Here is a 23,071-nt window from a genome sequence, read left to right on the forward strand (position 1 = left end):
AGAATCCCATGGACAGAGGAGCCTGGTGAACTACAGTTCATGGAGTCACAAAGAGTCGAACACAGCTGAAACGACTTAGCATGCACCCACGCATAACTTGTATTACACGTGGGCTTCCTCGATGGCTCTGCGGGTAGACAATCTGCCTGTCATGTAGGTGACACAGGTTCGATCTCGGGGTGGGGAAGATCTCCTCGAGGAGGAAATGGAAACCCATTCCTGTATCCTTGCCTGGAGAATCCCATGGTCAGAGGAGCCTGGTGGGCCACAGTCCATGGGGTCACAAAGACTCGGATATGACTGAAGTGACTTAGCACGCGTGCATGGTTGCAACAGAAACCTAGGTGTGATATGTGTCAGGAGAATTACTGCCAATGAAATGTGGAGGTCCTGGGAAGGAAGACGTCGCACATTTACACAAGCTGAGGAGGGGAGCGGTTAGCGAGGAAGGAGAAGTGTAGTGAGTTTAGACTGATTTTGCTGCTGGTGGCAGTATTCAGAGTACTTTTATTTTCTAGGATTAAAAGGCTTGAGGAGGGTAGACCATGTTTCTATAAATACGATAACCAGAAGCCACCTGGAAAAAAAAGATCGAAGATAGTAGCTAGAACTAATTTCTGTAGCAAGACTAAGCAGAGATGGCAGGAGGGCAAACATGGCCTGTACACGCACTGTGCATTATTTTTTTCTGGTATGAGATAAATAAAGATAAGTATAAGAAGTTGCCAGCTCAGAAGGACCTCATAGTCCAGTCGGGGAGACACGTTAGTTAATCACAGTGTATCGCATGAGTTGGAGTACAGAACAGGCTGTCAGGGGTGTCAGAGCCCCAGGTGTGACGTGGCCGTGGTGGGGCGTGCCCTCCTCTTTAGGATGAGCAGAAGGGAGGGATGCCGATAGCAGGGGCGGGCTGTCTGGACTTCTCTGTAGCCTCTTGTGTTTATATTTTACAGTTACATTTTCATTCATTCCTTTTCTCCCTCTCTCTCTCTAGTGTGTTTGTCTCCCCTACTCCATAATTGGTGTTTCTTGAAGGAAGAAGGGGCAGAAACTCCTTATAATTCAATCACTACATCTAGCAAGCTCATACATAATAAGGTTTGAATAAAGCTGTTCTGAATGACTAGGTGAATAAATCAAAGAAAGTTGAATAAACTCATTATAGATTATTTTAACCTTCTAAAATGGGAGCAAGATCATCTACTAAGCAGAATAGCTGTACGAGGGTGTGGGATATTAAATTTAGAAGGATTTCAGACTGGTGTTTTCGACACATACAATAGGGATTCATCAAGCTGCGAATGAAAAGATGTGGCCCAGAGGAAGGGTTTAGTAGGCCCACCACTGTTTGTTCACGATGAGTACCTGACTTGTGTGTTGCTTCTGCTTCTCTGTTTTATTGAAGGTTAAAAAAAATTAAGAATCTATATATATTGACGTACTAGTGTGTGCTCCCATGCTAGGTGATAAGCAAGTTGCATTGGAAATGCATCGAGAAACGTGCACAAATTACATAATTAATTTTAATTACGATAATAAATACCACTAATTAAGCAAATCTTGGGAGAAACTAATTAAGAAAACTTGGTAGAATTCAAATTGAAAACACTTGGAATTATAATTCTGAGTGAACACTTTGAATTTAATTGAGTGAAAAGTCATAGGAAACTATTACACCGTGATGAAAGAACATTTTAAATCTTACCCTTCAGCTGCATCTTCCTAAGTCTCTTGTAGTAGTTGTAGGTAACTAGCTAGTTAGCTGATTCCAAACCAAATATACTCAGCACCATATACAATTTTCTTTTCATGTTTAACAATATGTAGTGCTTGGTCTGTGTGTTTTAGGAAGAGTGCTTGTTTGTTATTAAGAGAAACTTTTTACATGTCTATCATTTCAAAAAAGTATTTCTTTTGATAACTTTAAGGGGATTTGGTCAGAATAAATAAAGTCTTTCATGACTTGAAATTGAGATAAATTGATAACTGGATGTTTTATGACTTTGTTCCTTGCATCGGTCATAAAATTGAAATTGTTTGGAAATAATTTACTAAATCTAAATACTTTCAAAATAAATATTTAAATAATTACAGATATTTTTAAAAATGGGACTTTTTTTTTTGCTTGTTCAGATTTGATTCTGTCGTTTCAAACTGCCTGTCGATTATATCAGGCACAGGGGAAGATATTTAATTGCATTTTGTACCAACTATGAACTCCGGGAGTTGGTGATGGACAGGGAAGCCTGGCGTGCTGCGATTCATGGTGTCGCAAAGAGTCGGACACAACTGAGAGACTGAACTGAACTGAACTGATTGTTTTTCCAAATGGGGAAAAAAAATGAATTGTTTTAAGTCAGTTTTTGATGTGTGATGGTTAATTTTTATTTCACTACCCCTACGAATATGTACCTTGTATATGGACACATATTTCTGAGACAGATTGATTTTTTAAATTTTTAATGTAATTAAATCCTAAACACAGGGAAATGGTGGTTATAATCATCTCATGACTGCATTGTTTGTTTCGTATTCCATTTTATCAGTTATATATCTCAATAACCCTAAAATATAAATCATTTCTTATAATTTGCTTTGTAGGTAACACTATATAGATTTTTTGTACATTCTTGTGTCAAAAAAAAGAATCATATTAAAACATAGGTGGCAAGCTTGTGGGAAGGTGCTTAAAAGTAAATCCAAGATCATCATTTTGCCTTTCTCTCTTTCTTCATAAAGGCAAGATTTTGTAAATGCAGAACTAGAAAGCTCAAGGTCAAATGTGATCACGTTTTTATTTTACCTGCATTCTTATATTTCCTCCTGTTAAAATTTTAAAATGTTTCTGCAAACAGGGAAACTAATTTGGAAAAACATTTTTAGAAATTTTGCTTTAGAGCAGAGGTATTTATTGGAAAACAGAACTATGTAATCTGGCAAACTCCTAATGAAAAGAATATTTTTGCATACATTCGAGATAATAAAATTTGAAAGCCCCTAAAAAAAAATGACCTTATTTTTCTGCTGAATGTTGTTACTTTCATGAGCTGTTGGAGGGTGGGGGGTTTTACCCTTATTTTTATAGCCATGAAATTATTATATTCTAACTCTGCACACAATTCAGACCAATCCTGGAAGGTCTGGCATTGCTCAGCACCCTATAGAAATCAAATAATAGTAGATGATGCAGAGTGAAAAAGATAAATGTAGTTCATAAGAACTTACTTTTTATGGAACTTTAAACATTTGACAGAAGTCAGTTTGGAATTTAGTTCTTGTAAGAGTTCTGAATCTTTGAGAGAAATAGTTAAAAAATATTTTTTTTCAAGGTGACGTGACAGAGGCTGATGAATCGAAGCAATTCTGAAATCAGGAGAAAAAGTTAAAGTATAGAGGAATGAAAATCTCTCTACCAGTCCAGGATGTTACATTTCACATTTTTCTTTATCTTTTAGCTTAAGGAGAAGTTAAAATTAGTTAACTGTGAAACAAAGGATGGAAGGAAGAGTAGCATGTTTTCAGATGTTACTTGAAGAAATTGAAATCTTTCAAATTGACATTAAGTCAATATTAATTTGCATAGAATATGTTACTTTGAAATAATCATAATAATTGTATGCTCCATAAGAATGCCTTTCAGGGATATTTCTTTTTTAGGAATAGGTGTAACTTGAGTGAAACTTGCGGTTTATAAGAATCAGTAACTAACTATAAGTTGCCACCTTACCTTTTTGTTGGTTATTTCTGTTTTTCCCTCCTCTCTCATTACATTATTAATAGATAAGCGCTATTAAAGTAATATTGCCAGGTTGTTTACTAATGTTTAAAATTTAAGCCTGAAATACAATTGAGAATAAGTAGATATGAAGGCAATTCACAATGAAAAATTTGAAGATTAAAAAAATATCCTCTTAATAGCTGAAAACATTGAACTTGATCAACATATGGTACCAGCTAGCCTCATCTCCACCCGTTCTTTTGTTATCTTGTTATTGTTATAAGGCTTAATGACAGTTGTAACCATAGTTCTGGATGTGGGGGTTAGTCCACCCTGGGGAGAAGAGGAGGAAACAGCAGTGTGGATTATGGAAATATGGATTGATCTAAAAAGAGACCCCTTGTAAAAGAACGGGACTCAAAGGAAAGCTAGGGAAGACTGAAGAAAAGATGATGGAATATGATGTGAAAATGATCATTTGAAATCTTTCCTTTCATTCCCAGCTGCTGTGTTTTGGAGAAAAGGAATGCATTTTTATGTTAAGGGGTAGCTAAAAGAGGCCAGATGAATGGTATTATTTATTAGATATATTTTCATGTTGAGCGAGATAAATTATGTGCATTTTAATAGACTTTGCATATGTTAGACTTCTTAAATCTTACAGACGTAATGTTAGGTGTAGTACTTCATAGAAATATTTCAAGTAAAGTAAAATATTTGATTAACGTTTGGCCTAATTTAAATAGATCTAATTGGAAAAATGAATGATTGTTATATATTAAGTATTTTGACTAAATGTGATGGTGAATATTATATTTAAAATAAGAATTTTTTGTTACTTTTGTAGCTTAGCTCTTCAAATGCACACTTACAAGTTTATTCGTGTGTGTTTTTCTAGACAAAGGATAACACTGCTGCATGTCTTGGTGGTTGTTGCTGTTCAGTTGCTAAGTCGTGTCCGACTCTTTGCAACCCCATGGACTGCAGCACGCCAAGCTTCCCAGTCCTTCACCATCTCTCAGAGTCATGTTCCTTGAGTCCATGCTGTTGTCTAACCATCTCATCCTCTGCTTTCCTCTTCTCCTTTTGTCTTCAACCTCTCCCAGCTTCAGGGTCTTTTCCAGTGAGTCAGCTCTTCACATCAGGCGGCCAGAGTATTGGAGCTTCAGCATCAGTCCTTCCGATGAATAAGCTAGTACTAGATACTAACATTCCGGAGAAGGCGATGGCGCCCACTCCAGCACTCTCGCCTGGAGAATCCCATGGACGGAGGAGCCTGGAAGGCTGCAGTCCATGGGGTCGTTGAGGTCGGATACCACTGAGCAACTTCACTTTCACTTTTCACTTTCATGCATTGGAGAAGGAAATGGCAACCCACTCCAGTGTTCTTGCCTGGAGAATCCCAGGGATGGGGGAGCCTGGTGGGCTGCCATCTATGGGGTCGCACAGAGTCAGACACGACTGAAGTGACTTAGCAGCAGCAGCAGATACTAACATTCATCTTTATCCTTAGCTCGTTTGATCCGAAGGGACAACAATGCAGTCTAGTGGTCATTTTTGGGGAATGCAGACACAGGGTCCTTGTGATTTAAACTAGTTTTTGATGTGTTTGTATACAATGAAAGAAAAGCCGTTGCCTGATTCTAGAGTTTGGAGATAGACTGGGAAAGAGCGCAAAAGCATCGGGACAGGGCGTGTGGGCGTGGTTCCGAGGGGCAGGATGTTCCTGGTGTAGGGGCCAGGTCCTCGGGCAGGAGTGCCTTCTCATGGCTGGACGCCTCCGGCTGGAGGGCGGGAGAGGATGGTGATCGGCTTCACGCGGCCGTTGAGTGGCTCAGCTGGGTCCTGGTCCTCACTTCTGGCTGGAGAATCCAGACTTTGTCCATGGCGTGTAACAGGGAGGTTCGATTCCCCAGGGAGAGGTCAGGGTGGCAGACAGAACCCCGGGAATCCCAGCAGAGAAGACGCCGTGAAACAGCCTGGAAAGACAGGAGGCGCGCCGGGTGAAGTGGGCGCAGACGTGTCAGGAGGACACGCGGGAGCAGGAACCTCGACTTCTCGGTCAAGAAAGGGGCAGGTCCTGGCAGCCCTCAATCCCACACGCATCATGCCTGGTAGATGCTGAATAAGCACATGTTAAATGAGTGAGGTGTCACATGTTGCAGAAGTCAGATACGGTGAAGACTGGGAGAACAGCGATTAAATGTAGAAATTAGCAATCACTGGTGACTTAAGCTGAGAAGAGTCGATAGTAGAAGCAGTAATGGAGACTTGCTGAATGTACGTTGTACTTGCAAGAAAATTTTCAGTGAGAGGAAGAAAGAACTATTTTAGGTCTGCTTCTTAGTTGACCAAATCTATTTTACAGAATTTATCTTAGTTTGATTTTACAAATAAGTCATCCCTGTTGTTTATGTTTACTCCTTATTTTCCATGCATTCCAATGCAATAATATATTGTAAAGAATAAATACAAGGTATAAGATAATTTATTCAAGAGAATTACTAATCCTTGACTGAGGAAGTTTATCAAATAATGCCCCGCCCCAACTGTGTGTGTGTGTGTGTGTGTGTGTGTGTGTCTCGTTTCTGGTTTATTGAGTAAAATCCTTACAAGAGACTCAGGAAATTGTGTTTTCTCTTTAAGTTCATTTATGGCAAAGTGGACTAGACTAGGAATGATCAAAACTCATTGCTATTTGGTGAGGCTTGTTTGGTGACTTTCTCTGTGTGAAAAGAACTAGTGTTCGCAGTTGAATTTCTTACAGAAAGACTTCTGCGTTACAAGAACTAAGACCAAAATTGGCACCTTTTCTTATAATCTCAGCAAGAGGCCAAAGATTACGTCAGCAGGGAGTGTGAACTAAATTTTTATCCCACGAGGTGGATGTTCTAGAATGGGTGGAGCAGAATAAGTTTGCAAAATAATAGCTCACAATATTTCTATTTAGAATTTCAATAAATAAATCATTAAAAAAAGACACTTATGACTTCAGATTTGTTGTTTGACATATTAAAAATCGTGGGCATGTACATTTTTTATAAAAGAAACATCTTGTATAATTTAAGGTACTCTAGAAATACACACAAAAAATCAGTTTCTAGGTTCTTGATTTTTAGTCCTGATTGCTAGCTGTATTTGAATAAGGCTTTATTTTAATTACTAGGCACTTAGTTCCTGCTTTAAATTGAAGGGGATAAAAATGTCTGGCAAACTTCACAAGTAGAATGGCTAATGGTATCAGTGACCTGAGATGCTTACTGCCTGAGCCTCATTTTCCACGTCTTCACCTGTTGCCACATAGAGACAGCTTTGGCCCGACCTCTGGGTTCCTACTGTTGATCCTGAAATAATTACACACTCTCCCCACCCTGGGCCCCGCTGTTACTAATAATCTTGTCTTACCTCATCCTGCCTGTGTTACTTGAGCCTTCTTTACTTGCTCTGTTGTGATCCTCGTTCTGATAGTGTTAGAGGCTCAGTTGTGTCTGACTCTTTGCAACCCCATGGACTATATACCCCACCAGGCTCCTCTGTCTATGAAATTCTCCAGGCAAGAATACTGGAGTGGGTTGCCATGGCCTTCTCCAGGGGATCTTCCCAACCCAGGGATTGACATTGGTCTCCTGCGTTGCAGGCAGATGTTTTACCACCTAAGCCACCAGGGAAGCCCCTTGTTCTGATAAGTATCAGATGATTGGTTGTTTCAGATTTAAATAATATGCTTCAAATTTGATTCCTTGGTATTTTGCTCTTGTGTGAGAAAGAATCTCCATAAGCCCTTATTTATAAGTCTGTTATTTGAAAGAAGTCAGATGTATGTTTTTACTGTAAGTCTAGTATTTTCAGTGGTAATGAACAGGCATAGCCACAGGCGGCGTTGCTTTTCTGCTTCAGGACTTCATTTCGAGGGCATAGAACAACCTTGGGCAGGCAGGATTCACATTTGTGATGATGTATCATCCCATCTCTCCTCCCATGATTTCCTCATGTCTCCGCCCCCTTTATTGTTCCATAGGCCAAGTTGAACTTTGGTTCTAATTAAAACATAAATGAAAGTTTTAGTCGTGTCTGACTCTTTGTAAGCCCATGTACATAGCCCACCAGGCTCCTCTGTCCATGGGAATTCTCCAGGCAAGACTACTAGAGTGGGTTGCCATTCCCTTTCCCAGGGGATCTTCCCAACCCAGGATTGGACCCGGGTCTCCTGCATTGCAAGCAGATTCTTTACTGTCTGAGCCACCAGGGAAGTACAATTGTATAGTGTAATTCTTCCTATGTATGGACAGGGCCGTATAGAGCCCAAGCAGGCATCGGAACCAGGCATCTGGTGATTTTATGTTGGACGCAACATAAAAACAAAGTGAAAAAAATGCATACTGTGGGGAATGATGGTTAGAAGCTTAGCCTCTGATTTCAAACCCCGAGTAACGTTTGCTAGCTTTGTGCCTTTGTGCATGTTACTTAGTCTCTTTGATCCCCCCCCCGCCCCCACCCACGCACACATATAAAAGAGAATAAAACATGGATTGTTGTTAGGTTTAAATGAGATAATACATGTAAGTGCTTAGGTCAGAACCTAGTGTAGTAAGCAGTTATTTTTATCATATCTTTATTTGGGTAGGTAATCGGGGGAGGGGGGGAAGCATTCAAACCCTTAAATCACCTTTCCTTGAACTGTCTGCCAAGGTGGATTGGTTCTGATGGTGCTGAAAGCGTCATTTCATATGTGATCAGCAGTTTTGTTTGAGAGCGTGTGTGCTGGCCAGGCACTGGGTAGGCCTTAGAGAACTCCAAGGGTAAATAAGCCATCAGAGACTTTGGAGATTCATCTCTTCTGGTTGATCATGTCCATTGTAGCAACTAGGACCTTCTGGGTCACTACTAACTTCATCGATTTCTGGATCCTGACTAAGGACATATTGTGATTATAATACCAGAGGTGGTTGAACAGTCTGTAACCTGTACCTTGATACAAGTCCTTAGGAAAATAAAGACAGGATTATGAGAAAGCACAGAGACTTCATAATTTGGAAATGTTATAATAAAGTCACTTGTTAAGGGGACTGTGAACATATGGAGAGGAGTATTAATTGTCCATAGTGGCGGACAGCGGAAGACTTGCGTCTCTCCTTGCTTCTGTATCTTCTAATTGGCGCCGCCCCCTTGTTTGTCTCTGTCTAGGCCACGTGCTGTCTCTGGAGCACCGGGCAGTTTATCCAGCTCCCGCCTGGACCTTTCCCTCTTTGCTCTTGCTTGCATCTTAATCTTGTACGCTCTCTGTCTTCCTCCTGCAGCTGTCCAGCTGCAGGCCACCACCACTCCCTGCCATGATCGCAAAGGCCTTCTCACTGATTATCCAGCCTTCAGTCTTGTCCTTTAAAACCCATCCTGCAAATGGTAGAGCGACCTTCCTGAAATTCCAGTCCAGGCATGTCTCTCCCTTGCTTCATAGCTTCCCTATTTCTCTTAGGTCAGCTGGCCATGATTTGTTGTCCAGACTGAGATCCTCCCTTGTTCTTTTCTCACTGATGGTCTGTATGTGGTGCAGTGCAGACGTGTGTCCGCTCGGGTGTGCAGTGAGACCCCGCATGGCCCTCGTTCCTGTAAAGATGCAGCTCATTTCTGTCAGTGCAGGAAGTTCCCTCTTGCCTTTTCCTGGGAGCTTCTGTGCCAGCCCACCCACTCCTGTGGCCCCAGGAGACCACTGTTCTGATTTCTGTAACAAGAAGTCGTAACTCGGGCACTTTTGAGAGTAAAAGGGATCGCCGCTGAGAAGGTGGCTGTAAAGTGTTCTGGGCAGGTCAGCGGCGTGGCTTCCCTCCTCTTTGCGTCAGGTCAAAACTGAGTTGGTCTAAAGGCCTTGGGATCCTGTCTGTCCCCTACCGATTCTTCAGGCCACGTTGTCTTCTCAGCCGCTCAGACTTTGTACGTGTTCCTTCCACCTCCCATGGACGGAGAAGCCTGGTGGGCTGCAGTCCATGGGGTTGCTAAGAGTCGTACATGACTGAGCAACTTCACTTTGACTTTTCACTTTCATGTATTGGAGAAGGAAATGGCAACCCACTCCAGTGTTCTTGCCTGGAGAATCCCAGGGACAGGGGAGCCTAGTGGGCTGCCATCTATGGGGTCGCACAGAGTCGGACATGACTGAAGCGACTTAGCAGCTTCCACCTCCAGACCCTGCTGGACCTTTCTGTGATAGTCTTGCCTGCGACAGGAAAACCGCCCTGCCCACCTCTCTACCGCCCCCTCGTCATGTGGTCATCTGGTCAACTTCTTGCTCTGTTTAGACGCAGTCTCTTCCCTCGAGACTTGGACCTCTCCCTGCCAGGAGCCCCTTCCTCGATTTGCTTTATATGTCTGATTTCTAGACTCTGGGTGTTTTTCACCGTTACCATCCACGCTCTTTTTACATTACATTGTGATTGTCTTTGATTGCTCTTCGCACATTAAGTATTTGCTAAATGAATATATATATATAAACATACATAACCATATTAATATTTATGTGTTTCACATTGAGTTTGTAAATGTGATTTAGCACTGATTAGACTTTCTGTTGTTGTTCGGTTGCTAAGTCGTGTCTGACTCTTTGTGACCCCATGGACTGCAGCACACCAGGCTCCCTTGTTCTTCACCATCTTCCGGAGCTTACTCAAACTCATGTCCATTGAGTCGGTGATGCCATCCAACCATCTCATCCTCTGCTACTCCCTTCCCTTCTTAGATTTTATATCTAAGTCAATAATCTTCATTCAGCAGTCCATATTTCATAATTGTGTGATTATATTTTAGTTTTTTCAGATAAAGCCTTCAAATAGACAGAAAGATATTTCCAGACTTTTAAATGACACCGTGATTCTCATTTCTGCTGGGTGACTGCATAGACTCGAGGGGCCTTCAAGGCATAGAGAAACGATTAGAAGTTACTGTACTGTATTGAATACAGTAACTACCTAAAGTGTAGGGTCCCTGATTTATGCTCTAAAACTTAAGGTTCTGTTGTTTATTAAAGCATCAGACAAATTATTTGGTTTTATCGCAAGATTCACTATCTAGGGAATATCAAGCAGTTCAGGCATAGTTCTGAACTAGGTTCAAGGCAGGGTCAAAAAAAAAAAAGATAACTGTAATTTACTTCTCTGGGCCATAGCATGTCTCATTTGTCTTCCATAAGAGCAAAATACGTTCTTCACTGTGCGATTTACCCAGTGAATGGAAAATATTTACATGAATGTCACAACAAAGATTGCACGTGGTCCAAGTCTGAAGAAGATGAGGAATAATATGAATCAAGGGTCTGGCAGTGTACAAAATGGGAAAACATAAATTCCAAGTAAAGGATAGGCTAAGCACAAAGACTGACTCAAATCAAAGAAAATGGAAAACATAACCCATGACTGGAGGGCAGTGGTGCATAGAGGATGTGTTTATCTGAGGACACATTTGCCAGCGGCTTCGCCAGCACGGCTGGAGGGGAGCCTGGCCAGAGAGGAGACGGCCGGGGGGCTGGTGGAGCAGGAAGCTGGGCGTTCCTCCCCGTGCTGGCTTAGCGCCGTGTGCGGAGTTGGCAGTTAGTCCCTATCAGGTGCATTGATAGATAAATACCTGAAAGAGGAATTTTTTTTTTTAAAGTAAAGCCCCCCTTAAGTGAAAAACGTCTGTTGGCATGATTGGGGAAGTAGCCAGGATGGCAGCCTGAAGGCAGCCCCTGTACACGCTGGCCTCGTCAAGTGTGCACAGCGCATGACTTTTCCAAACGGGAGGCGAGTTACTTTCCAACGTGTGAGTTTCTGCCGTGTCGCAGAGTGGACCAGTGTACCTAAGCACACATCCCCTCCCGCCGGAGCCTCCACCCACCCCCGCACAGGGTGTGACTTCCCAGCTCTGACCGAGTCTGCTTCTGTTGTGTGTGATGCAGCGGAAGTAGGTGAGGATGTTCAAATCTGTGTCTGTATCCACAGGCACCTATGTTAATTAAATGTGTTAAGCATCTTCCAGGGAGGCAGACGCACTATTCAGTATAATATATTTTTTAATCATTTCATGTCTCGGTTTGTTAATGTTTTGGCATAGGTTATTGGACACAGGACTTTAAATGCTGCAGTTACTCAGTAAATATTTGTTGTGTAAGTATCTTCTTCATTTGAATTCATGTGACACTTGAGTTGTTAAAACAACTAGCTCTTTAATAAAAGAGGTAACAGTTGTTGGGCTGGGATGGTTTGTGTGCCTGGCATTGTCTAATCATTGGACGTGGATTTCTAACTTAATCCTCATATAAATCCCCTAGAAAATTCTCACTTAATCCTACGAGATAGGTGATAATTTTGGCCCATTTTCTAGCGGCTGTGATTGGAGGACATGGCCAGAGGCTGGCACAGGCAGGTCTGAACATCACGCCCGGCCCCGGGGCACTAGGCAGTGACCACTGCGCTTTACCACTTGAGGACGTGAGCCTGCACACGGTGTGTGGGGCTGTTTCTAGGATCTCGTCTTCGCTCTGAAAATCAGTAATCCCCTTTTGTTTCCTTTTCTCCACATTTAGCTGTGGGCTGGGGTCATGGGAGCACATCCGTTGACGGGTGTGAAACTTGTTTCTCTCTAAAAGTTGAAACATTTTTCTACCTAATTCTGATGTTGATTTAAATGGAACTTTGATATTCATTTTTCAGCACCTTAGTTTCTGTGGTGTAAATAAGTATTATAGGCAGTATTCTATTTTATTATATGGGTAGCTCCTTTGATCTAGAAAATGTTACTAGTTAAACTAAGGGTGAGTGAAGCAAAGGACAGATATGTTAGTCTGAAAGGAATGGGGAGGGTATATGGTTATTAGGGGAAAAAAGAGGGTCTTCCTAAGTGGATAATTGTTATTCAAATGATTCATTAAAAGTTAGTGTTAACCTAGGGATAAGAAACTGAAGGTTGGTAGTAGAATTTTTGAGAAAAAAACTTTTGAAACCCATTTGCTTATACACACACACACACACACACACACACACACATATATATATACACTTTCCTTTCATGCCTTTTAAATTCTTTATCTTAAATTAATGAGGGAAATATATGGTTCCTTTCATTTGTCAAGTAAAGCACCTGTCTAATCGTTAAGTATATGTATTTATGGTAATATCTCTCTGCCCTGCTTTGAATCTAGGCCTTTTCATTGGCATTAGATTAAACGAATGTCGACTACAGAGATCTCTGTCACCTGACTGGTACACATAGAACTAAAATCCTCAAAATTTGTATTTCGACAGTACGGTTCTTTTTACAGCAGAGTGTATTTGCTGTACAGAAATAGTACAGAAACGTAAAAAAGTCGAGAAATCCCGCAGTGACGTCAGTTAATCCTGACAGTTATTCCTTGACTCTTAAGTTTAAAGTAGAGTATCCAGCTTGAAAACATCAGAAGATGAGAAGATGATGTTTAAAGACGCTGTGCATTTAATTTACTATATTATCGCAGGTCTACCTTTTAGTGAAACGCCTCCTAACTTAATCCCCCTGTTAGTGTAGCTGTGTTTCCTTGAAAATTGACAGCATCTTGTAGCTCCCCTGCGGGTGCTGTGGGGCCCAGAGCAGGTCGGGTGTGGTCTGGGAATCCCAGTTTTGCATTGCGCAGCCTGCCTGTCACCGAGTAGCTCAGTGACCGTTTCTTTTAAGGAAAAAAAAAAAAGTTTATTCTTCCCCCATGTAAAGCACAGACAGATTGAGCAAATACATGATATACTAAATCACTTCTCATTTATTTTGGGAGATAATATGCAAAGTTACATAAGCATCTTTTGAGAAATATATGGCCTTTGTGATAAATTAGATTAAAATTGATAAGTAGAGCCCCCTTGTTACAAAATGATTCTGAAAGTGTTGTTCAAATGAAGAAAACTGCATATTTGAAAACTGACTTTACATAATATTGTGTTACATTTTCACCAAGAACTCTGGTATAACTTTAATTCTTACCTAGTTAAAATTTGTGGGAGGAGTTTCAGGGAAGAAAACATGATGCTTCAAGCTTCTTTATAATTAATTACACATTCAGTGGTTAGTGGAAAATGAATGTGTATGAATTCTGAGTTTTCCTGTAACCAGTCTGAGGCTGGGCTGAGCGTGGATGACTGTTGCCCTGCCCGAGGTTAGTCTAGGAGAGGCAGTGACCACCTTCTAGGTGGTAGAGTGGGATGGGAAAGGCAGCTGGTGGGCCTTCTGGGAAGGGTCTCCTTGCTGGTAGAAAGCACCTTCCAGGAAGCTTTGACTGCACACTGCGGTGTCTGGATGTGGTCGGCCAAACTCTTGCAGCTCACTTTGTGACCACCAGTAGAGGTGACAAGGACAAAGCCACAGACTCAGGACAGCAGAGCAGAAGGCTGGAAGACTCCTGAGTCCTTGAGGAAGATGCTGAACCAGTCTCCGAACAAGTCCGCCTCGTCACTTGCAGCGACAGGGCAAGGACTGCTGGGGTGCAGCGAACGCCCTGGTCTGGTCCCGTGCGTCTCATCCCTCGGTTACACGTGCCACTCAAATGAAGTTAAAGCGTCAGGGCCCTTACTGGAGGCAGTCAGGTGTGTTTTGAAAAATGCTCCCAAGTGATTCTTCCATGTTCTTATCTTCCTTCTAATTCTTTCTGCCTTTGCATTGGGAACCTCTGGAGCAAGGCCATTTAATGGAACTGAATAAGCAGAACTTGATTAATGGTTGATTATGTGTGGGGCGGGGGTTAGGGAGAGGGAGAGGTCCGGACAGCCACCGTGGGCTTGTGTGGGCACAAGGGGTGGATGGTGCTGCCCTTCTGGCTGATAAGGAGTATACAACTAGAAGAAGGACTTCAGTTTATTCATTCTGAATTTGAGGTGGCAGAACACTCGGAAATAGGTACTAGGAAGTAGTTAGACATGTAGTGCTGGAGTTCACAGAAGTATCTAAACTAACAGGGGCTAAGGAATTTGGGGGTTGCAGTTGAATCCACGGGTATAGACTGTGCCAGGCCGGATGTAATTTGTGAGTGTGGAAGAGAGGGCTGCATGCACCTCAGAAGCCACGTCTCAGTGGAGAACATCTCAGTGGAGAGCCGGGGCAGGAGCAGTGAGGAGGAGGGAGAGCGGTTACATGAGACAGTGAGACATCTCATCGCCTCTTAGGGTTTTGTCAGGGAAATTCTAAGACCTTTGTAGTTACTGAACTCGAATCAGGAGGTACCCTTTACATCTTTGAGCTCTCCTTTAAAAGCAGATTCTTAAAGGCTTGTTTCCTCTTTTATTTGATGCATTTATATTGTTCAACAGTAACCACATGGATAGAGAGTCAACATGCCACTGTTCACACAGGCCGTTCACCCTCTTCTCTCTTATGGGCTCGATTTGATCATAATGCTTATGAGTACAGATACAGGATTGTAAGACCAAAAAACACCATGTAAACATTTTCAGTCATTTATTTTCCAGTTTATTTGTGTAGCAGATGTGTTGTTTTTAGGGCATCTGCATATATGTGTAGGGCTTCCCAGGTGGCGCGGTGGTAAAGAATCTGCTTGCTAATGCAGGAGATGAAAGTGTCACAGGTTTGATCCCTGGGCCAGGAAGATCCCCTGGAGGAGGAAATGGCAACCCGCTTCAGAATTCTTGCCTGAAAAATTCCACGGACGGAGGAGCCTGATGGGCTACAGTCCATGGAGTCGCAGAGTCAGACACAACTGAGCATGTGAGCACACACATATATATGTGACTGAGCACACGAGCACACACATATATATGTGACTGAGCACGCGAGCACACACACAATCATGTGACTGAGCACGCGAGCACACACACATACATGTGACTGAGCACGCGCGTACACACATGTGAGCACGCGAGCGCACACACACATGTGACTGAGCACGCGAGCACACACACACATGTGACTGAGCACGCGAGCACACACACACATGTGACTGAGCACGCGAGCACACACACATACATGTGACTGAGCACGCGAGCACACACAAATATATGTATAATTGCCCCCCCCTTTTTTGCTGTTCATAATCGCATATTCTGTGTTGTTCTTTTTGTTCCTTCTGTTTTTAACATTTGACATGTTAGTCAATGTATTCTTTTTGTAGAAAAATATTTTAGAGAATTAAGAGGATTTTGAGAACCCAGATAATTTTTTTTGCTTAAGAAAATCAGGTATTTCATAAAAACCAAAGCCTGTATGGATAGAGAAAACGTAACTTTTGAAGAGTATTACCTTTCACGTAATCTGTGGATGCCAGTCCAGAAATGTAGGGGTGTGCATGTGTGTGCACATGTATGCGTGCCTGTGCATGTGTGGGTGGGCGTGTGTGTGGATGTGTGTGTCATGTGAAGAACACTGTGTGGTGGAAATATTAGAGTTCATGAGCACTTCTACATCAGTATAAAAGTACAGTTTTCACTTAACATCGTTGTTAAAAGAGTTCAAAAATGCTGTTTGCATGTATTCCATTCCCCTCTCCCGCTCTCCCTCTCCCCCGCGTTTCTCTTCCAACCTTGGTTTGAACAGCACCTGTAATTAAGGAGGAGATCCGAGCCCTGGGAGCTAGGTGGGACTGGCGGCCATTGATCTGTGTAAGCCCGGCTTATACTGTCAGGGGAGGAGCAGTCAACTGCTGAGCTGCTTTGTCACTGACATAAGCTGAGGGGGATTTTTTTGTCTATACTGTTTATACACTAGTCTATAGACCTGCTGGCTGGTTGAATTTTAAAGAGTGCGGAGGTTTAAAGACTTGTCCCCTGAGGGTTGCTCCTGCCAGTTGGGGAGCGAGCCGAGGCTGCTTTGCAGAAGCGTGTGTGTGTGTTGCTTGTGGGAGGGGGGCAGGGGGAGGGTGTGAACTATTGAGCCGCTAACCGGGAAACATTCTTCTTCAATGGAGTCTTAAAATCAATGTGCAATATATTATTGATTCGGGTATATTTGGAAGGCGACAATGGATTTTGAATATATATCTTTATTGTTACAGAAATGATATGAACAGCTTTGTGGCAGCGGCCGGGTTGGGTGGAGGGGCAGGTGTTATAAATACGAGAAGGCTTCACTTTTTGCAGCACAAGATAAAGTCTGTCAATGCTCAGATGAACTGTCCTCTTTTGTACTGACCTGCTTGCAGTTTAAGTAACTTGAATTATTTCGAGTTTAGCAGCTCTTTGAATTCCATTTAAGAAAACATTGTCAGTAGTGAAACAGTTTTTTCCTAAAGATGGCATTTGTGTTCATACTTTCAAATATATATGTTCATAACGCTCTTGAATCTTTCTTAGGTTTTGGCGTTGGAATAATTGCAATGATTTTTTTTAACATTTCCATTTATTTTTAATTGAAGAATAATTGCTTTGTAGTACTGTGTTGGTTTCTGCCACACATCAACTCAAATCAGCTCTAGGTATACATGTGTCTCCTCCGTCTTGAACCTCCCTCCCACCTCCCACCCCTCTAGGCTGTCACAGAGCCAGGCTTGAGCTCCCTGAATCATACAGCAAATGGAATATTACAATGATTTATTTTTAACTGATACTTGATATCAGTCTACGTATTAAAAGAACGTGAGAAGTTCTGCTTTAAAGCACTCAGTACTGTGTTTTTGCCTATATAGAATTTAATATTCATATATTGATGATTTCTCTGAGTGCAAATTTTATTGGTAAAGAGGTGATAGGCAAGGTAATCTTTTTTGGAGAGATGACTACTGTATTAAGATATTGGCTCTTTTTTCTTTTTAATATGAAACATTGTCATATAGCTCTGCTTTGTCTTGTAAGATCAGTAGCCTTTAAACTTATATGATGGTATTGTCAATTCTGAAGTTTAACTTTATGATAGGAGTTAACTCTAAGTTGTTTTTTACTATATAACAATACACATCTTTTTCCATCTTTTACCAAATATGTGACAATTATGTGCATTTTGTTATATTTGTTAATGTATATGGTTTCTAAAAGGTTTTAAAATTATTTTACAGTAACTATAAAATCACTTCAGATTTCAGAAGTCAGTAAGATTATTTTCTACGCTTAGAAAATACGCTTAAAACATTGTTTTTCATACTAGGAAATTCTTAAAGTGCACAGAATAGAAGCTATGTTGTTTTACCCTTAAAGGCTTGTTTTTGCATGCACATTTCTTTAAGAGTGTGAGATTAGTGTTACTGCTGTTGAATATACCAAGAGTTCAAATTATAAGTGTGTTTCTCTAGCTATAGAAAATCCTTTTTTCCCCGAACAATTTTACTATGGCGCACGTTGAGTTGTTACACCTCTTGGTAATTCATTCTGCTGCCAACCTCATTCCCTTTTCTCTGCTTGCATTTTAATTGAAACAACATTTATGTTCTGAGCCAGGATCTGTCAGAAGTCCCCGTGGCTGGCCTGCGGTACCAGTAGCCGCAGACACAGCTTACCCATATGGTGCGGCGCTTCTCGTAAAATCCATATGGCCTTGTTGAAGGGAGTCCCAGCGGGGACGTGAGGGGTGTTAATGCCCTCAGGCCAGGCCTCTCCCTCCCGGGGCTTCCGAGGCATTGTCAGCGCAATCTGCCGAAGCACACACTTAATTCCTTTTTAATAATCAATTATTTTAATCTAGGAACCTCTGCTATTTTTCTTTAAAAAAAAAAATAAACTTTTTTCCCCTAAAAATGTCTCAAAAGAAGTTTTAACTGCATCTTTAAAAACATTCTAAAGCTTTTTTTAAAATTTGCATTCACAGGAAGTACTACAGACTGTGCCAAAGTTCTGCTTCCCCTTTGACGTTGAAAGGTACAGTATAAGTCATCATTTAAGATATCCGGAGTCTGCCTTAGTGAGCACTGTAGAATTATTACCTGTGTCTTCTCTGTGAAATGAAATGTACTTTTCCTCACTGCCTCTAACAAAAAACACAAGAGGTTCAAAATCAAATAGTATTTGAAATGGAGAAGGCTTCTAAACCACTCTATCTTCTGTTGTTCTCCACTGTGGCCAGTTGCGATGAGTCTCAAGGTTCCATTTCTTCCTTTTGTTCTCCAGGTACATATTGTAAGCCCTCGGAGGAAAAAGAACATTCATATGTCCTTTATCAGAGCCTTAGAATTGTGTCTTTTAAAATTAGATGTATACGTCCCGGTTTCTATGTCACTTCACCCTGATTGAAAAGACCATCTGTGTGATATTGTAAAACTCATGGCTGGTTGTCTCCCACAAATAGCTTTATAGAAATAGTGCAATATCACCAAAGGCTGCACAGACACCCTCTTACTAGCAGTTTTGAAAATCTCATTATGTTTGTATTTTACTGAACAAATGCTGAATGAATAGAGTATTACCTGGGTTGTGGGAGGAATGCTGCAGCATATATAGCTCTTTGAGCATAAAACAGATCATTTATTGTTTTTCATGTGATTTTTCACACCCTAATACCAGTTATTTTTCAAAAGAGTATGCTGTAAGGCAACTTTAAAAGAAAATTTATCTTAGGAAAATATTTTGCTAAAAGTCCAGATGGGTAAAAATCTAAAATTGTACAGCGTTAAAGATAAAGCCTTTCGAATGATGGACTCATTGATGCTGATAAGCATAGCTCTTTTGTGGAGAATCAGTGGTGTCCACTAAAGTTGCAGTTTCCAAGTTAATAGCAAAGATGAGATAAAGGAAGCAAAGCTATGGCAGTAAATTGCGAGCACTGGGCACGAGAGGGCACATTCGACACCAGAGGCGGTTTTTTTTTTTTTTTTTTTTTTTTAGAATGAACTGTACTTTAATTTACTGGCATTGTCAATCTATGAACAAGACAGGTGTTATTTTGTTTTTTTTTTTTTTTTCCATGAAGGGAGAGGGTTTCCAATCTGCTATAATATGTGCCCACAGCTTCACCTTGAACATGCAGCATTCAGGCTGTATTCAGGGTAGATTATTTTGAATCTTGTTTAAAAAAAAAAAACCACCTTGCACATAAAAGTGTGTTCATTAGACGTTCAGCATTTGAAATGCAATATTTCCTGACAGTTGAAAATGATTTGCAGTATTGGTACAGTAGGAGAAAGGAACTTATTTCATTGCACATGATTCGCTCACCATTTCCAAGCCAAAATTTAGGTGTCCTGGAAATTTTATTTTGCGTCAAGGAAGCGGATGTTCAGTTGTTGCTGTCTAATGGCAATGTCATGGCCAGTAATGGGAAATGTATTTGTGTATTTTAAATAATGAAGATTCAGTGTAGGGACTTCGACCTCACCTTCCATGGTGGTGTGACACATACAACGACCGTTTGACACTTGGGTCAACATTAACTAAAATTCTTTGTAGTAAGCTTTGTTCATGGGAATTGTATTCTTATTTTGTACTTGGAAACTTATTACTAGGATATAGGTAGCTCTAGAAGAGAATGCTAAAAAGAAATGCCAATAGTAATTTGTATGGGACTTTATTGAGTGAGAATGTCAACAGAAGAAGCAATTCAAGAGAGTTGGCTGGGTTGCCAGCAGACTGGACATGACACACCCTGCTGTGTGGGCAGCCCCGGGGCACTCCGCTGGCGTGCCATGACTAGTGTTGCTGGAATTTACCAAACACTGGTAAAGAGTCTGCCTGCAGCGCAGGAGACCTGGGCTCGATCCCTGGGTCAGGAAGATCCCCTGGAGGAGGAGATGGCAACCCACTCCAGTATTCTTGCCTGAAGAATCCCGTGGACAAAGGAGCCTGATGGGCTACGGTCTGTGGGGTCACAGAGTCAGACACAGCTAACACTTGAACACTTGAAGCACGTGAAAACTTACTGTTAAGATACCTTATGATTCTCCAGCCATGTATTAGCATGTATTGAGTAGGCCAACTCATAAAGTGTTGATTCATGATTTAGTTTACACATTTCACACTCATTTTAGTTTTAAAATATCACTGCAGCTCTGAGAACCAACTGACTTGAAATGTGGAAACAATGGCTCGTGTCCATATAGCCTGACTCTTGCTTTTCTTTAAGACGATTCTCACACGAGACTTGAAGTGTTGTACCGTTGCTGCATTTCAGAGCGTCTCGGAATCAGGTTGGACAGCACTTTGCCTTCGTGCTGACGGACATTGAGAGCAAACAGAGGTTTGGGTTCTGCCGACTCACCGCAGGAGGCAAGATCTGCTTATGCATCCTGAGGTGAGTGTATGTCGTGAAAAATGCTCCTGGGGACACGGTAAATTAACTGCGTCTCTCTGTTGCACTTTGCTGTATGCTTGGGATGCTTAAAAATGTGCTTGTATGTATTTTTTGTTTTCTCTAAATCCAGCTAAGCTGAAAAGTAATTTTGTTTACTCTCTGTATACAGCATCAGTTAGGCTTAAAGGTTTACCAGTAAGAGTAGAATTGGCTTCTTTTAAAAAAATTATTTTATTGAAGTTTTAAGTATTAAGTTGACTTACAATGTTGTGTTAGCATTGACTCTTGTAAATAATACTTTTTATGGGTTAATTTTTAAAATAGCAGGTCACGTGTTTCACATATTGAATAGCATGCGGAAAGTCTGGTTAAATTAGCATGTGCTCTTTTCTATTATTGACCTACGACTTGGATTCTCAAAGGTGAATTGGTGGTTTAAGACAGAGATTGCAGACTGGTGCTTCTGGGCAGAAGTGTTCAGAGGTGCTTTCTTTGGCCGCATGGTGTTTTAAAAATTTTAGAAGATGTTTCTTACCTTGTACATTTTAGTGAAATTTTGCGTAAAGTTGACGTGTCTTATTCCTCTCGCTGGCGCCAGTGTTGCTGAGCCAGCAGCCCTGAGCTGGCTCTGAGCAGCAGGTGTCTCCTGCGTCCTGAGTCTGTTTCACCAGCCCTGCCTCTCCTGCCCCCAGCTCCGTCATCGCCCGGCGCTCGGGAGGCTGATGAGAGCAGGTCTCTGTGACTTGAGTCTGAGCTGCTGGTGCTGAGGAGCACAGGTCCTGAAGGTTAGCTTCCCTGATGACTCAAAAATGTAGGTGTGTCATATACTGTGGTTATAATACACGTGTTGGTCAAGCTAGACTCTAGAAATGCTCCTAGGAAAAGAAATAAGGTTCAATTGAATAATTATCACAAAAGAACATTGGTGTGATATTGATGTCTACTCTGTTCACTTGCTGTTCAGCTACATTCCTGTCATTCTTTGAGGGTTAAGTTATAAATTTACTCAGAATGTGTGTTTGAGTTGGAGAGTTTTTCCCAATCTTTATTCAGAAGCAAATACTTAACTGCTTTATGAGCAGCAGAGTGTGGATGCTCCTGTTCCTGTCTTTAGGCTCAGCTCTTTAATCTGGAGCAATTGTGTTGAAAAGTTGATGTTTTATCCAGAATCGTGTTATGCTTCAGCTGTAGGCTGATTCTTCTAATTTGAAGCCATCGTTTCAGGCCGCGGGTTTGGGAGTGACTGTGGAAGGGGGCGGGGAGAGCTCCTTTACCTTGTGTTTCATACTGGAAGCTCCGAAGCCACACCGGGAGGGGTCTGTCACCTTGGGTCTGTCACCCTCTGCCCCAAACAAGTTTGCCCTAACAAAGACTGAGGCTGTACGAGCTTTCTGATTTTTCTCTAGGTATTTTTAAGTCTTTTCATTAAAAAATTAGGTTTGCAGGTAAGTTTCAGGAATAGTACTGTGAACTCTTGTCTACACGTGCCCAAGATTCACAGTTGTTAAGCTGCTTCTGTCTGTCCCCACCTCGCTCTCTCAATGTGTACACACACACACACACGTTCTCCATGTCTCTATTATATTGTTATGCTGACCCATTTATGAGTAAGTTGTAGATGTCATTCCTCTGTAATATTTGAATCTGTTTTACAGCTCACGGCCACCAAAATCAATTCCTGATATAATTAAAGAGTTGTTTATATATCTTCCTATTGGCTAGCAACTGATAAACTGTGGTGTTTATTCATAGCTGGTAAAAGGAATGAATATATATAGAAGCCTTTATAAACTGAAAAAACTTATATGGCTTTTCTTAAAAGTTGAGACTTAGCACAAAGATGATATCCTTTCTGATTATAGTTTTTAAAATCAGTTACTTATGTCTTTACCTGGAGTATATTATGACTTTCAGATATGAAAAATTTCAGTATCTTGCTCTTGAAGCTGTCTTTTGTGTAGAATATTGCATTTATATTGAAACATATGACATTTTTAGGTATTCTATTGTGAGATAATGAATTGATTATTTATAGGTCATTTTCATTATCAGTGATTGAAGATCCTTTAACAGAAATTAATTATTTCTCCTGTCGTCTTTATGATATCCTGTTAAATACTTTAAATTGTTTACTTTTGTGATCAACTATATCTTCATGAAAATCTATTCATTTATTTTACCATCTGTTGTCTTAGTTCATGTTTT

The 23,071-nt window shown here is 41.2% G+C and overlaps 1 protein-coding gene across 7 annotated transcripts in view; it reads left to right on the top strand.

Moving 5' to 3' along the window:
* The window catches only part of DENND1B (DENN domain containing 1B), a 279,905-nt gene that overhangs the window by 108,067 nt on the left and 148,767 nt on the right, over positions 1 to 23,071 (top strand). For all 7 annotated transcript variants that reach the window (XM_025285317.3, XM_025285321.3, XM_025285327.3 and 4 more), the window contains 2 exons: positions 18,452 to 18,501; positions 20,747 to 20,866. In XM_025285317.3, the coding sequence (XP_025141102.3) occupies positions 18,452 to 18,501; positions 20,747 to 20,866 (170 nt within the window). The remainder of the gene's footprint in view (positions 1 to 18,451; positions 18,502 to 20,746; positions 20,867 to 23,071) is intronic.

Source organism: Bubalus bubalis, chromosome 5 (genome assembly GCF_019923935.1).
Source record: "Bubalus bubalis isolate 160015118507 breed Murrah chromosome 5, NDDB_SH_1, whole genome shotgun sequence".
NCBI lineage: Eukaryota > Metazoa > Chordata > Mammalia > Artiodactyla > Bovidae > Bubalus > Bubalus bubalis.